Source organism: Rhinolophus sinicus, chromosome 15 (genome assembly GCF_057876585.1).
Source record: "Rhinolophus sinicus isolate RSI-liver-muscle chromosome 15, RSI-T2T, whole genome shotgun sequence".
Lineage (NCBI taxonomy): Eukaryota > Metazoa > Chordata > Mammalia > Chiroptera > Rhinolophidae > Rhinolophus > Rhinolophus sinicus.
In genome coordinates this window covers 98627583-98645286 of record NC_142515.1, presented here as the reverse complement: position 1 = coordinate 98645286, position 17704 = coordinate 98627583, and the positions used below count along the sequence as shown (strand labels likewise).

The following is a 17704-nucleotide window of genomic DNA, read 5'->3' as shown; positions in this document are numbered from 1 at the left end:
GTAAATATTTGTATAGTGAGGAAAAAAGTGAGGCTAGAAACTCATAGAAAAAGAGATCAGATTTGTGGTTACCAGAGGTGGGACTTGTGGGGAGGAGGAATTGGAAGAAGGTAAGGTGGTCAGTAGGTACAAACTCCAAGTTTTAAGGTAAATAAGTACTGAAGATGTAATGTCCAGCGTGATGACTATAGCAAACACTGCTGAAAGGTATGTATGAAAGGTGTTAAGAGTAGATCCTGAGTTCTCCTTACAAGGAGACAGTTTTTTCTTTCTTTTTCCATTTCTTTTTATTGTATCTCTATGAGATGATGGATGTTAACTAAACTTACTGTGGTAATCATTTCATAACATGTGTAAGTCAAGCCTTTATGCTGTATACCTGGAACACATACAGTGATCTATGGCAATTATATCTCAGTAAAACTGGGGGGAAATGAGTCTAGGAATCTGCATACTTGGTTTTTTAATTTCGGCTCTGCAAGTTAATTAGCCTGTTTGGGAAACTGTCTGAATGCTTGCAGGCCTTTATTTCCTCATCTCCTAAATGAAAGGCTTGATCTGTAATGTTGCTCTGTCTAAATTACCTAGAAAAATAGTCTTTATGATGTAAGTACTTAAGTCCAGGTTAATTTACAGAAAATGGATTAAAGTTATTTTACCTAGTAATTATTTCAACAGAAAGTCTAGCATAATCTAGATGTAATACTTACTTACTGACCATTAATCTTAACTCAGGAGTGGTTAACAAAGTATTCAGAATTGGAGTTAACATTATTAAACTTTCTGAAATGTTAAAAGTTTGATTTTATATATCGTGTTGCATTTTTCTTGAATAAGACCACGTATCTTTCATTGTATTCTCAAAAGTGTCCTTGACTTAACAAATGGTAAAAATCACTGCCTTAATTATTCTGATTCTTTGGCATGTATTCCCAGTTTTATAAATTTTTCTCTTTGACATATTTAATGGTAAAAACTGTAGTACTAAATAGGACTTTACTATGAAAAATAATTTTCATGTATGATGATCGGGTCCCCCCACCCCCGATAATATAGTGTTGCCTTTCTCAGCCAGTATATATGTTCATATTGTGAGTCAAACATATTAAGAAAGATACTCAGTTTTTAAAAAGGGTAGCAATGCATTTAATAACTAAAATTCAGTGAAAAATAGAATTAGATAAATTCTTTCTAATTTATCTAGACTGTATTTTGAATATGACAAGTTTCTATTTAATTGTGTTTAGCTGTTTCTTGTTATTTCATTTCTATTTCTATCTTTGTCCTATTTTTGGATCCTCCCCCCCCAATACAGGTCTATAGTCCTCCTCAAGGATAGGAATACCCGCCCCTCTTTCTGGCTACCTTGGGATATTCTTATCTTAGACATTTTAGAAAATGCATTATAGCAATCAATATTAGCTCAGAAAATTATTCATACAAATACTTTTATATTTTTAGCTCTCTAGAGAGAGAATTCTGAGAAGTTAAATATGAATTTGATAAAATTTGGCCTTGCTTTATCTTTAAGGTATGTAAAATTACGTGTGGACTTGCTCTATATTCAAAATATGAAACCAGGCCGTTTAATAATCTTTTTCTAACATATTAGGTTGGTGCAAAAGTAATTGTGTTTTTTTGCAATTAACCTTTTAAACCACAATTACTTTTGCACCAGCCTAATACATTAAATCTTTATTAATCGTTCAACATAGACAGATAAAATAGTATTTGTATTTATCTGTGCTTCAAGAGTAGGTCAACTGATAGTTTCATGTGTTATAAACCTGGCCTCACTATTTGGTGAAATTTTTAGCTTTGTCATTTGGTGGCACTGCTGGTTAATTTTTAGCAAATAGTATAATTAACAGGTATAATAGAAGCAGTTTTGCAGTGATAATTAAAGGTTTTTTGTAGAAAGTTTTGAATTTATGAACCTGATAAGACAACAGCTTGGAAAAAAAGGCTCCTAAAGCAATTTGGTGGTGTTGGTTTTTTTTAACCTGACTTATGAAACTTTCAGGTCAATGTTTTATTCCTGTTGCAATTTTTTTTTTAAATTAAAAATTAAAAAAAAAAACTGTGAAAATGAAATGAAATATGTATTCTATTATACACAAATGAAATATGTATTCTAGACTTAACTGGGTGACCAATTTTGTAACAAAATTGGGTTTTTTTGTTTGTTTTGAGGTTTTGCTTTTGTCTTCTGTGAAACTTTGTTTTCTTAGTTTAGTTTATTTAATTTTTGTGTTGTCATATTGGATCAACTTTCCGAATAAAGGACTCAGTCTGACGTTTTTTCTTATAACAATTTAAAAATATGTTATTATGTTCTATCTCAAGATCTGGTTAACATTGAATAATAGCTTTACCATTCACGTTATAAGTAATATATCCATGATGTTTATACAGAAAGCCCAAGTTCTACTGTCCTAATCAATAGGTTAGTGATATGTATAACTTTGGTTTATAATGATGTTTCCATGTCTCAGTAGTTACCCCAATTACCTTTAAATTTTAAAAACAACTGAGGTAGTTTTGTTATTAAGAGTTAGTAGGGTGTTCTGTTGGTCTTTGTTCTTTACTTTAGAATTCAAATGTCTGAGTTTCTTTGCTTGTTCATTGTTTCAGCTTCTTCTGATCTGTTAAGCTTAGTTGACCCAGGGGAGAAACTAGTATATGCTTGATTATAGAACAGAAGCATTTTCTGAAGGCTGCTAGAGGTCATTATTACAAAGGTGTCCGTAACTTTGTCTTATGCATTAGATCAGATCTATGGATTCTATACCAGTCATTAGCCGTATATTTGTCAGCCAGACAGATTTTGGTATAATACAAAGTAAATTTTTAATAGTATTGTGTGAAACATTTTCTTCATTAAAGTAGCTTCTTTTAATTCTAAGAAAATATTTGTTTCTGTAGGTACAAAGATGATAGTGAAGAGAATTTCATGGAGATTTTCTGTATCTGAGCATAATCTCCACATTGTTCTGAATTTGATTATCTTTGGTCTCATACCCTGTTTAATTCAATAAACAGATTTTTGTCTCTGTTACTTTAGGTTTCTTTTAAGGTTAAGATTAAAATAGAAATATCTCTATTCAATATAATTTACATCATAAGACTGGAAGGTCAAGATAAAGGATTTTCAATCCCTTTATGTGACTTTCACCATTTTGTAAGGACATATGTGCTAAATATTCCAAAAAGATTTTTAAGTTTTCCTTAGACCATATGTCTACAATTTCAGAGAGTTATGCCAGTGCCTTAAATTGTTTAAATTGTATAAGAATTGTGTGTATATGTGGATAATCATTTTAAAAGGTTATAGATGGATGAAGTATATACTTAGTCAGAAGAGTGGCTATCTGGGTGACTTCTTTTATTGAGAGTCTCCTTAACTTTCCTCTCATAGGCATCTGCCAAATAATTTTGGAAATTACTTTAGAGATAGTCTTTATAAGCATAAATGCAAATTGTATCATAGGTTGAGAAGGGAAGTTGGTGCTATTTAGTGAAATTGGTTAAAGTCATATTATCTCTCCTATTTAATTATTCATACAATTAAATTACTCCTGATCATTTTTTTAAATCTTAGTTTTTTTAAGTTTTATAATATGAAGTATTTTCTTTCCGGTTTCTGCTGCTTATTGACTTCCATGTCATAAAACCTTGTGCAGTGCAAAAACTTTTAAATTCCCATTATGGGAGGTTTTTGTTTTTATTTTGCTTTGGGCAAGTTTCTTCATCGGATATTAAAACTAGATATTTAGGTTTGAAGCCAAGTAACCTTATTTACTAAAAAGTAAATAAGTTTTTGCTGAACTATAATAGTTGCTACCATTTATTAGGACCACAGCTGTACACCTTACGTAAATGATCACATTTAATCCATACAGCAAGGAGACAATGCATACAGCATTCCCATTTTAGAGAGAAAATATTTGAAGTTTAGAGAAGATAAGAAACAATGAAAAATCACAGGACTAGTAAAGGAGAGTGGGAATTTGAGTGTAGAACTTTGCTACTTCAACTGTATTTTATATGACCTCCTTAAACAATGAATGGCCATTCAAACTGGCTACTCTAGGAAGGCTGCTCCCACTTTCTTCCATCTGGCCTTTACCCTGTTCTTTCTCTGGTTTTTATTTTGTTTGTTTTTCCCCAGATCACTTAGCACACGTCTATCTACTTTTATTTCTCTGTAACATACTAATTGATTTATGTGTTCCCCTTTATCTTCTAGCTGATAATCCTTTGAAACAAAGCATTGTGTCACTCATTTTGCTTTGTTTTTCTTTTATTTTTTTGGTTTGAGATTATTTATTGCCATTACTTCTGGTCTAGAATATATTGGGTTTTTCCCCAAGCTTTACTGAGATATAATTGCCAGATAACATTGTATAACATGTGCAGCATAATGATTTGATGTATATATATTGTGAAATGATTACCACAATAAGGTTAGTTAACACATCTGTTACCTCACATGTACCATTCATTTTATTTATTTATTTTTATTTATTTTTATTTTTTTAAATTTATTTTTAAAATTTATTGGGGTGACAATTGTTAGTAAAATTACATAGATTTCAGGTGTACCATTCATTTTAGATATCCATTATCTGGCACTGCTTGGCACTCAATACATCTTTGACTATGTTGATTAATTAATCAGATACTGTATATTGTCTCACAAAAATCACCTCAGATTATTGAAATAGAAGAAATCATTTTTAAGCGAAGTAGTATAATGCAATCAATAAATATGATAAGTGGTAGAGAAATGATTGCTGATTTAAATAATAATGGCAGAATTTGTACCTCTAAATTAATTTATTTCCTTCAAAATAATCATCTAGGGAAATAACATACTTCTTCCAAAAATGTAGCTGTTTGTTCAGATCTAATTGGAGCTTGTTTTTATTTCCTCAGTTTATGGTACCTGTTTTGAATATACTCTGTGGTAATAAGATAATCATAAAGTTCTAAAATATTCCTATTTTAAAATATTTCAAGGAGATAAAATTCAGTTGTGTGAGCTCTAGAATTTGAAAGTTATTTATAATATAAAGCATCAGTGTACTTTCTTCACAGTGCTGAACTATGGGATTAAAAAGCAGTATTTACATCTTCTTTTTTGTTTCTTAATAAATACTTCATTTTTTTAGGGCAGTTTTAGATTCATAGCAAAATTGAGTGAAAGGTTGAGATTTCCTGCCTACCCTCCCCCCCACCACCACATACACAGCCTCCCCCACTGTCAACATCCCCACCAGAGTGGTACATGTGTTACAGTTGATGACCCTACACTGACACATCATCACCCAAAATCCATAGTTTACATTACAGTTCACACTTGGTGTTTTACATTCTGTGGTTTTGAACAAATGTCTAATAATATGTATTCATCATTATAATATCATACAGAGTATTTTCACTACCCTAAAAATCCTTTGTGCTCTGCCTATTCATCCCTCCCTCCAACTCCACTCCCCCATCAGCCCCTGTTTCCACTGATCTTTTTATTGTCTTCATAGTTTTGACTTTCCAGAATGTCATATGGTTGAAATCATACAGTATGTAGCATTTTCATACTGACTTCTTTCACTGAGTAATATGCACTTAAGTTTCCTCCATGTCTTTGCATGACTTGATAGCTCATTTCTTTTTAGTACTGAATAATATCCCATGTTTGTACCACTTTTTTTTTTTTTTTGTCCATTTACCTACTGAAGGACATCTTGGTTGCTTCCAAATTTTGGCAATTACAAACAAAGCTGCTATAAACATCTGTGTGCAGGTTTTATTGTGGACATAGGATTTCAAGTCATTTGAGTGGGATTGCTAGATCGTGTGGTAAGCGTATGTTCAGTGTTATAAGAAACAGCCAAACTGTCTAACAAAGTCTCTGTATCATTTTGCATTTCTATCAGAAGTAAGTTCTTATTGCTCCACATCCTCTGTGATAGACTTTGAGTTAATTTTTGTGAAGTGTGTAGGGTCTTTGTCGTGGTACATTTTTTTATTTTTGCTTGTGGATGTCCAGTTCCAGCACCATTTATTGCAAGGACTACCTTTTCTCCATTGAATTGCCTTTGCTCCTCTGTTAAAGATTAGTTGACCAAATTCAGGTGGTCTGTTTCTGAGTTCTATTATGTTTCATTGATCTACTCGTCTGTTCTTTCACCAATACCACACTGTAGCTTTAGAGTAAGGCTTGAAGTCAGGTCATGTCATTCCTTGAACTTTGTTCTTCTCCTTCAATATTGTGTTCGATTCTTCCACCTTCTTTTGAACAACACATATTGGTGTAATATGAAAGTCCAGAAGACTAAATATTAGAATTACATTACTACATTATGCTTAGAAGATGCTCAATAAATATTTGAAATGTATACCCATCAGAAATTCTTATTTACTGGTTTGAAGAAGAGTTAGAAGTAGGGAGCAGACTTGCTGCCACGTGACTATGATCATACCTGTAAATGCCATTTCCTTATATTTAGTAAAGGTTTAGAATCTTATTTCACATTGTTTAGAGTCTAAATGGCAAGGTGAAATAAGCACATATAACTACAACAAACATGTTTTTAGTGGCATAAATCTTACTATTTGTACATAGCAGTTCTTCCATTCTCATTTATGTTGACATATTTATAATGAGGGTTCTTATGTTGTGTGATGGATGTTCAAACTTTAAGAAGATTGTACTAAACTTGCAGAAATTGCAGAAGCATTTCTTGAAGTATAAGATTCATAAATAAACCATTTTTTTCTTCTTACCAAATGTTGTTATGTATTTAAAACTAAAGTGAGAGGACTAATATATAATCTTTTAAAAGACAGTTTGTTTTTTAAGATCATTTTATGAAACAGTGGAAAGGAATTATTTAGTACTGCATGAAATGTAATTATGTTTATATCTGAGGCCAGAAATGTTTGTCTTCATTCACAGATCTTTCAGCACCTGGCCGTTGCCTTGCATTATGAAAATTGAGGAATGAAAAAAACTAATTGTGGATAGAGTATATAAACAAACAATGATTTTATATGTATACCTTTTACCTCTCCATACAAACATGAATTTCCACATGTGTATTTAAATTCTTTATTACAGATGGTTGCTAAAGGAGGAAAGGGTTCTGATATGTTTCCTTCGGGACAGCATGAAACAGGTGGCTCTCCATCAAAGCAACAGCTGAGATCTGTTATTTCTGTGACTTCAGCTTTGAAAGAAGTGGGTATGGTAAGTTTCCTAAAACTTACAAACCCTCAAAGTCAAAGATTATTAAAAGGATTACATTTAGTGAAACTATGTTAATTTCGAATGTCCTATTAAGTTTTCCTAGAGAAAAAAAATACTTCTTAAGATTTTTGCATATGGTTTACTCTGAATATTAGAGCCTCGGTGATCTTAAGTTTTATATCTAGGACCTGGTAGATAAAAATGCCCCATCTTTCACAATTAACAAAGGTTCACTTTTTAAGAAATAATGTTGCCTTGGTACTTAAAGTAATTACCTCTAGGAATAAAGTCTAAGATATGTTTACATTTATTTTAAATTTTTTGGCATAACATGTTAGAGGACTCAGTATAATCACACTTAATTCGTTAGTTATTTCTTTTACCTTCTAGTTCTGAATCTCTACCATGCCAAGTGGATAGTAAAACATAGACAGGTGGACAAGTAGATAGTTTAACCTCGGAAGTGTTATATGTGTCAGGTATCCATCTAAAATGTGAAAACTGTTTTAGGGTTAAGGGAAGTGGGCACATGATGTGGAATTTCAACCTCGAATTCAACAGACAAAAGGGAAAATGTCTACTGAATCATATAACATATTAACATGATTTTTCTCCTTTCCTGATAATTAATGTCTGTGCCTTTTAATTGTTGAGTTTCATTAAGTTTTTGCAGACAATCGTGATGTTATTATACCAATTTTTTACAGCCTTTGTGTTTGTAGTGAAAATAAGACTGAGTAGGAAAATACAAGTTTCTTGGTCACTGTCAAGAACTTCATATAAGAAACTATTGTTTTTCAAGTCGGTTTAGTCTCTTTTTCTTTCTGATAACAGCTTTGCATGTACTACATTGTTCACTTCACCTTTAGATACCACTGTGTGGTTCCTTTCCTGGTACCCAGTGTCACATCTCAAGTAGCTGTTCATCTTTCTGATTGTAGCAACTGCTAAACTCCTGACTACTTTACTGGGTAAAATGCTCTTTGTCTCATTACATGTATTACTTTAAAACTGACCATTACATTCTTTTGCATTTTTCTCAAATAGTACAAAACTGAGGTAAACCATGTAACTAAATAGTTTTTCTGTATGTGTTTTCTTGATAAATATTACTTAAAACTTTGAGAATTGTTCTTTAATACTCTGAGTCTTCTAGATACCTTTGCTTTCATAACTACTAATTTCTTCTTTTCATATATTTAAAAATCCTAGGTGGTCTAAGCTTGCTTTGATTTTACTAATCAAAAGACAAAATTTATATTATCATTAGTACATGGGACTCAGAACTTGTTGCTACTCTCTTTGCTTAGGGAGAAAAGCCAATTCTCAATTATGTTTAGTTGTATGGCTTAATAAGAATTTATGTGTACATGAGCAATGACAGCTTCAAAGTAACACAGCTGATATTGAATTACTTACTCATCAAAGCTTACCCTGGCTCTAATTAAGAAAGTATATTAATTCATGAATTAGTTTTTTTTTTTATTTCCGTAATTGACTTAAAATTATCAAAAAATCAAGTGCCCAAGAGGAAGAGGATATAGTTAAAAATGAAACCAGTAATCCAAAAATATGACAAATCATTGAGAATTGGCCCTTCTGTTATGTATTAAGGCTATTACTTGATTATATTTAACTGTTTGTCACTGCTGATAATGAAAGAAGCTGAGTTATTTACAGGAATACATTAACTCACAAGGAGCAATTTAATGACAAAAATTAACAAAAGTATCAAAACTTTTAAGGAAGACTTTAAAAATAACATTTCTACTCTGTGTTTATCTGTGTTTAAAGGACAGTTTAACCCAGGAAACCTCAGAAGAAGTGCAAAAGGCTAACAATGCTATTTCAGTAGGTACAATTTTCAGTTTTTTTCCTCAATCACTTTACTTAATTGTATACATATTAAAATGTAGCATTTTAACTGTTTCAGAGTAAACGAGAAATACTACGTAGATTAAATCAAAATCTTAAAGCTCAAGAAGATGAAAAAGGGAAGCAGTGCCGCTCTGATACGCGGGAGATAATTGCTCAGGAGGATACCAAAGAGCCGGAGAAAGAAAAGTCGGTTTCATCTGATCGCAAGAAATGGGAGGCGGGAGGTCAGCTTGTGATTGCTCTGGATGACTTTACATCGGACACATCCTCCTTTGCAACTGACAGTACGTATAAAAGGGTTCAGATTCTGTCTTGGTCTAGCACACATGTAAACTTGCATTCCTGACACTCTGAAGGAAAACACTTAGAGGGATTGGAAGAGACTGGCAGAATTTCCCATAATACCGGTAGGTGGAAAATGAAAAACTAATCAGCCTTAAAAACAGCAAGAATTTTAATACAAAAATGTGAAGTGTGAGAGAGGGAACTAATACGTATTTAATTTGTGTTACTTTCTGATTGGTTACCCGGAACCATTCTTGATGAGATCCACAGTAGTAAACTTTGACAAAATCTCAGCAAGGTCTCTAAGGCGTTTAGCAGGAATATTGAGAATATCTCACTTGATGATTCATTTATTCAGCAATAACTACTGAGCATGTACTATTTTCCTAGGCGCTAAAGATACAACAATGAATGAACACAAACATGTGCTCTTGTGGAGCTTACATTCTAAAAGAGCGAGTCTAACCATCAACTAGCTAAATATAGTTTTAAGTAATATTTTGATGCAGTATTTTCTTAGAATTCCTTTTTGCATCAGAGAAAAGTCTAAAGACTCCATAGCGTTTATTTGTTTACTTATTTAACAGTTCTTTATTGAGTCCCATTATATGCCACATACTCCTAAGCAGTGAGGATGCAACAATGATTAGACATAGTCTACCCTTCGGGTGCTTAGGATCTAATGGAAAGGGAGGCAAGTAAAGAGGCAGTTAGTTGTAGTTGATAAGTAATATGCTAGGAATAATCATATCATAGCTACTATAAAAATATGTATCAGGACATAAATCATTGTTGGAGAGCCAAGACAATGATTTCTGGAAAAAGTGATATGCTGAGGAATGAGAAGTTAGCTAAACCAAAGCACAGTGTTTCAGACAGAGAATTGCTAGGACCCCAAAATGAGACATGTGACAGTAAGGGAACTCAATATAACTCAGCATGGATAACTAAAATTCAGAACTCAAGACAAAGACTGGCAAGCAAGAAGCCTTGGAAGAAGTAAACTGGACTAGATTATGAAGGGTCCTGTGCGTTGGCTCTGCCAAACAGTATGAACTTACTCTGAATGCAAAGGGGAATCTTTAAAACAAAGCGCCCACTTCTGGGTTTCTGGCATGTTGAATCCTGACTGGGCAATATTGGGGGGTTGGGGGAATGGCATCTTACCACTGCTTTGGTGGTACTTTGAGTTTTTGTCTTCTTCTCTATCCTGACTGCTACTGTTTGCTTGTCAGAGTTCTCAAATAGTTGCTTCATGCATTTTGTTATGGCTTTTATAACTGTATTCAGTGGTAAGTTATCAACACAGGTTGATATGTGCTTACTCCATCTTCCTTGGAATTGGAACTCTAATTATCCTTAAAGAGATTTAAATACTCAGAAAAATAATCTTTTTGTATTATCTCTGTAATCACCATTTCTGGTGATCCTAATTTCTTTGTTTAGATTCACATATCCATGTAATATTGTTTTCCTTCTGACGAAAGGACTTCTTTTAACATTTCTTGCAATGCAGGTGATAGATTCTTGTAACTTTTATGTAATGAAAACTATTTCACTTTAATTTTTAAAAGATATTTTCTCTGAGTATGGAGTTCTAGGTTGGCAATTTTGTTTTCAATGCTTTAAAGATGTTGCTCCATTGTCATTTGAATCGTTTCTGATAAGAAATATGACCCTTATCTTTGTTCCTCTCTTCATAACATGCCATTTTTCTCTGACTGCTTTCAAGGTTTGTCTTTATCATTGGTTTTCAGCAATTTTGGATGTACCTTATTGTAGTTTCTTTCATGTTTCTTTTCGTTGGGATTTGTTGAGCATCTTGGATCTGTGGGTTTACAAGTTTCATCAAATTGGAAATTTTTTTGCTAATATTTCTTCAAATATTTTTTCTGTGCCTTGCACCCCTTCTCTTCTTCAGAGACTGCAATTTCGTGTACATTAAGCAGATTGAAGTTGTCCCATAACTGCATGATACTCTTTTCATTTTTCAGATTCTTTTTTTTTCCTGTGTTTTTCTATTGCTCGAGTTTCAAATTCACTTATTTTTTTTCTGCATTGCTAAATCTAATCTATTCATCTCATTCAGTGAATTTTTCATCTCAGATATTGGAGTTTCGTCTCTAGAAGTTTGATTTGTGCATACACACATATATATATATATATATATGTGTCTCTACTTAATTTTTGATCATACAGAATACAGTTATAAAAACTTTATTGATGTCCTTGCCTGCTAATTTTAACAGGCTCTCTCCTGTAGTTTTCCTTGTCTCAGTTCTTGGTCCATTTTTGATTGAGTGATTCTTCTCCTCATTCTTTTCCTGCTTCTTTGTATGATTGGCAACTTTCCATTGGATGCCAGACATTGTGAATTTTACCTTGTTGGGTGCTTAGGTATTTTTGTGTTTCTGTAGTTATTCTGCAGCTTTGTTCTGGAATGCAGTTAAGTAAGTTGGACTCAGTTTGATCCATTCATGTCTTGTTTTTAATATTTGTTAGGTGAAATCAGAGCCATGTCTAGTGATAATTGTTCCCCACTATAGAGATGAAACCCTTCTGAATACCCAATATACCATGAATTATGACTTTCTCCATTCTGGCTGGTCGGAACACCCAATATTTTATGCCTTGTGTTCCCTGTAATCTTTTTGGGTAGTTCTTTTCCTTCCATGGGTAGTTTTCTCATACATTTGCTCGGATCACTACTGTACTGAATATTCAAGGGCCACACTCTGCAAATCTCTGTAATTCTCTGAAATTCTACTTGCCGTGGTCTCCCAAGAATCCCAGCTCCATCTCCTGAACTTGGGAAGTATACTGGACTCTTCCTGGGTTCCCTCTTCTGAGTTGCAGCCTGGAAACTCTCTCAAGACAGCAAGTTGGGGCAATCATAGGGATCATCTTATTTGTTTCTTTTCTCTAAGAGATCCATGTTCTTCATTACCTCTTACCAGTGTACTGAAGCTGTTGTTTTACACAGTTTGTCCATTTGTTTTTGTTATTTAGGCAATAGTATAACCCTAGGTATCCTATTCCATCTTACTCATAATTAGGAATCCTTGAGACCAGTTTTTACAAACTCTTGCACTAATCTAGACAAAAATTATTAATGACCTTAATTGGAATATGATAAAGAAAAGACATCATAGTTAAGATTCAAGTACACTCAGGGGCAGACCTCTAAGGGCTTTATGTGAAACTCTTCTAAGAGTTTGTCAGAGAAAGAAGAACTTTGGAAGGAAAATGAGGAACAGTCAGAGTTAGGAGGATTGGGAGTGTGGCATAGATTTAAAAGGAAGAAGAGAGTACTTCAGGTTGAGGGCTAAAAAATTTACACTGGTTTTGTTCAGGAAGAGGCATTGTGACCTTGATAAAAGCCATTTCATTGGAGTGCTAGGGGCAGATAGGGAATCGGGAATTAAGAAGTGAGTGGAAGGTGAGGAAGTGAAAAAGAGAGAGAGCGACAGAGAGACAGAGAGAGAGAGAGTTTAGAAGCTTTTAAGGTAGCTGATCTGTGAAAGGGAAGAGAAATGCAGGGTGGTGTTACTTGGTAGCGATGTAGAGTCAGTATAACCTTATAAAAAAGAGACTTGAAAATATTTTATGATAATTAGAAGGGCAAAGTATATCACATCACTCTCTTATTTAAATTCTAATTGATTTCCATTGTTATTAGAGTAAAAATCCTAAGTCCCTTTAATAGTCTACGAGACTCCTGTGCTTTTCCCTTGCTTATTGACACTATCCATTTCATTCTACCTATTCTCACTTCTCCCATCTTAAAACCTGCCAAGCTCTCTCTTTTTCATAGTCCTCTTCCCCTTTCTTCTTTCCTGTCAGTTCTTTGCATGGCTGCTTTTTTTTTTTTCTTTTCTGTCCCTATTCTTCAACTTTTATCCCATTTCCGAAGTCCTCTTTATAGCAGAGCTCTTCAAAGTGCCATCTATTTATAATTCCAATTCCTCTCCTTTCATTCTCCCTTAATCTACTTCAATCAAGTGTTTTTTCCCTCAACTACTCCATGAAAACTGTTCTTTTCAGAATTATCGACGACCTTTATGTTATAGTTAGCTATCCTAATTTTATGAATCCGCAGCATTTGCCATACAGGATTATTATCTACACTCACCATCCAATTTCTTGAAACCCTTTCTTCACTTTTATACAGTCTATTGAAAGTAAACCTCTTCTATTATTTTTTATATAACAGAATATTATTTATTATTTTTAAGGAACTAATCACATACTGTAATTATTTTCTTCATTTAAGTATCTTTTGCCTGTGTTCCCTTTTAGAACATAAACTTTTAAAATAAGCTCATCTGACTTGTACTGCGTGTTTTGTATTCCTTAACAGTAGCACTGATTTTATTCATAAAAAATGGTCATTAAATAGATAGATGAATCTGAGGGCAGACACAACTAATGTGAGATCTTTCAGATGGTGGGACTGGAGATAATTTAGAGCAGCACCTCTGAGGTAAAGATTATCGCCAGTGTGACGGGGATAGAGGTAGAGAGATGTAAATTTTATAGAAGATGGAAGAAAATCCCTGCCATATTATCTTAAATGGGAGGAAAAGTTATATGCAGACAAGAAACACAAGAATTGGCTAATCTTGTCTTTGAAAAATCAGTTCCCTATTGATAGTCGTTTTGGCTGCACAAACTGAACATTACCTGCTGATTTGCAAGGACTTGCTTTCCTGGCACTGGTACACAACAATTTCTATCAATGAGTATTTAGTTAACACTGAAAGTTTATATGACTTATACCCCATACTATTTGAGATTGTATACTGTCTATTACTACTAGGTACGTATATGCTAAAGGAATTATTAACGAACATTCTAAAGACTCAGACTTCAATAGATAATATTCTATTTTTTGCTTTCCTATATTTTATTTTTAAGGTTTACCACAAATTATTGTTTTCAAAAAGAAAGTGTCAGTTGCCTACTTAATATACATATGATAAATTCAAACAAAATTTCTTAGAAATACTTTCTCTGCTTTTAATCCATAAGTGCTATTTATCTTAGGATGTGTTTTCTATTTTCTTCAATTAAATTTATAGAAAAAAAATTTCATTTATATTTTATCTATTTTTGGTACTCTCCCAAATTATTGCTCAATTTTTAGGTTTCCTTTTTTTTTTCATTTTTCTCAAATAAAAATTTTATATAAATATAATTTATGTTTTTTCTATTTTTATATTCCCTAAAACTATAGTTTAATTCCTATTTAAAAAGGCAATTAAAGATATTTTTATTACTAATATTAATTGCCTCTTCATTTATTCCCTGGAAGTCTTTTTTTAAGCATCATCATCATCATCTCTTTGTTATGTAACCTTTTTTTTTCCTCATGAAGCGCTCTCAATTGGATAGCATACCTTAAATCTGCCTTACAATGCAATATTATTATGCCACTGAAAATTATTTTTTATATCTTATAGGACATACATTGGGGGAGGTTATTAAATTAGATCCTGGAGGATCTCCAAGAAGAGTTTGGGGAAAAAGCCCTACAGATTCTGTTCTAAAGATACTTGGAGAAGCTGAAATACAACTTCAGACTGAACTATTGGAAAACACAACCTTTAAAAGTGGTAAGCAGAAGCTATACTTTTTTTTACCCTATTCTGGAAGTAATATTAAAAATTAAATTGTACTTTTAAGATGTTTCTACATAAATGAATTATTTATAACATTATTTTTTGTTATAATAATTTTCTAATTAGATGGAGATTAGTTTTATTTTTAGGGTAACTGTCTCAAATGGCAGTCTTGAGTTTTGATCTGATATAACCTGGATGGGAACTAAAACTAAAAGGAAATGTGTTTGGGAGAGGCAGAAATGTAGAATAGTCAGAATGATGTTTTACATGAATAAAGATAGAGGAGCATTACATTGAGATGAATGGTGTATGTTTTAAGTGGATTCAGTAATTAGGTTGATGAAAAGACTCAAAGATAACTGTAGTAACTATGACAAATTATCCTAGGACTGGGGAGGATGAATTCTTGTGAGGAAAACATTTATGACCCATGAGTGTCGTGTGTCTTGGTATTACAGATATGCATAAAAAAGTGTCTGTGTATAAAACGAGTGTTTTCAGATTTAACAGCTTATTCAAATGAAGAGGAAGTTAAATATAGTATTTTTTATGTTGTGTCTAGGCACAAATATGTGTATTGTGTAGTCTGAAGGTCCCACATATATTCATTCCCATTAGAACTATGACTTTAAAAACATCAGATTCTGATTCCTCTTAAGTAAAAATTGTATTGCTTATATGTGTCATTTGGTGTATGGTAATACTTAGGCGATGTGAAAGCGGGGCTTTCCTTCTCCATATTAATATAATCCTTCTGCATAGAATTGGAACTGAGAAGTATTTTATTTTATGATTTGTCTTTTCTTTTTAATTGTTTGCCAGCTATTTATCAAACACTTACTAGCTGTGTAAACTGTTACATGTTAGGTGGTAAAACTACAAAGAGTTAAAGATCATCCTTCCTCTCAGAGGACAGACAAATGGAAACAAATAAGTGATAATATCGCATGAAAAGGGAAAGAATGAAATTATGCACAGAGCTACAAGGTAGTGCACAGATATTTAAGTAGTAAACTTTATTTTGGATAGTTAAAGGCTTCCCAGAGTTGTCATCTGCTCTCTTTTAATATTTCCCTTAAATATGTTTACTTAGAAGAATATGCTCTGTGCTGGGATTTTACAACAAACGAGTCACAGTTCCTACCATCAAGGATATCACATGTGTCAGAGTCTGTGATAGAAGTGGTGCATGTGAAATACCGTGGAGCCACAGTTGGGGAGGCTTTATGTTGTCAATACTGTACAGTTTCGTTAATGATAATGTGGCCCTTTGGGGTCAGGGAAAGTCACAGAAAGCAAGTGATTTGGGGGAGGTAAGGTTGAGAATGAAATTCCACGCAATATGCAATTCCCCATATGAAAAGGCACAAAGGTTATGTAATGTGTATGTGGGAGTAGCTACATGTTGTGGAAAGGGAATGGGCTTTGGTTCCAATTCTGGTTCCATCACTTTCCCAGAAACCATGTGCAAGTTCCTCTGACTTGGACATTCAGTTTCTACATGTATAGAATGGAAATAGTATCATCAGGGATTATTTTGTGGATTAAATGACAAACATAAAGGAATTGCAGTGTTCTTTAGTCTTCCAATCCTTATACCATGTCTCTTTCATCATTTTGATTGTCTTAAGCTCTTTTTATAATAGATGCCTTAGGAAGGGCTCATGTGAACAGTATGACCAGAGATTTTGCATATTCATAACAGTTTGTCTGAAGACTTTATTCTTGAAGGTCAATTTGACTGAATATAAATTTGCTTACATTTCCTTTCCTTGAATGTGTTTATAACTCCATTGTATTCTGACGTAAAGCATAACTGTGAGAAAGTCTGATGACAAACTTACTATCTTTTTCTTATAAATGACTTGATTTTTTTATTTGGATGCTCAAAGAATATCTTTCTTTATCCTTAAAGTCCAACAGTTTTCTTAAAATGTATTTTGGTGTTCAGTTTATTTTTCTAGTACATGTTGTATTTTTTTAAATTCTTTTAATAGAGTTTTGTTATAAAGTAGTTTTGGGTTCATGGCAAAATTGAGCAGAAAGTACAGTTTCCATGTACTCCTTCCTTTCGTGTAAGCACAGCTGCCCAACCATCGGCATCCCCCCACCCCAAGAGCGGTGCGTTTGTTACAATCGATGAACCAACATTGGCACATTATTATCACCCAAAATTCATAGTTTACGTTAGGATCCATTCTTGGTGTTGCACTTTCTATGGATTTATATAATGACATGTATCCACCCATGTATCGTACAGAATAGCTTACCACCCCCAAAACCCCTATGTTCTACCTATTTATCCCTCACTCCCACCAAACTCCTAGCAACCACTGATCTTTATACTGTTTCCGTGGTTTTGGTTTTTGCAGAATATCATATAGTTGGAATTAAACAGTACATAGCCTTCTCAGACTGGCTTCTTTTACGTAGCAATATGCATTTAAGATTCCTCCGTGTCTTTTCTCACTGCATAATAGCTCATTTGTTTTTAGTACTGAATAAGAACACATGGTATGGATGCACCATAGTTTGTTTATACAAGTTACACGCCTATTGAAGGACATCTTGGTTGTTTCCAAATTTTGGCAATTACAAATAAAACTGCTATAAACATCTGTGTAAAGGTGTTTTTCTGGACATAGGATTTCAGCTCATTTGACTG

General features: G+C 33.2%; 1 protein-coding gene across 7 annotated transcripts in view; it reads left to right on the top strand.

Moving 5' to 3' along the window:
• The window catches only part of NEK1 (NIMA related kinase 1), a 129469-nt gene that overhangs the window by 80032 nt on the left and 31733 nt on the right, over positions 1-17704 (top strand). For all 7 annotated transcript variants that reach the window (XM_074338302.2, XM_074338305.2, XM_074338306.2 and 4 more), the window contains 4 exons: positions 7124-7252; positions 9047-9103; positions 9186-9414; positions 14878-15030. In XM_074338302.2, coding sequence (XP_074194403.2) covers positions 7124-7252; positions 9047-9103; positions 9186-9414; positions 14878-15030 — 568 coding nt within the window. The remainder of the gene's footprint in view (positions 1-7123; positions 7253-9046; positions 9104-9185; positions 9415-14877; positions 15031-17704) is intronic.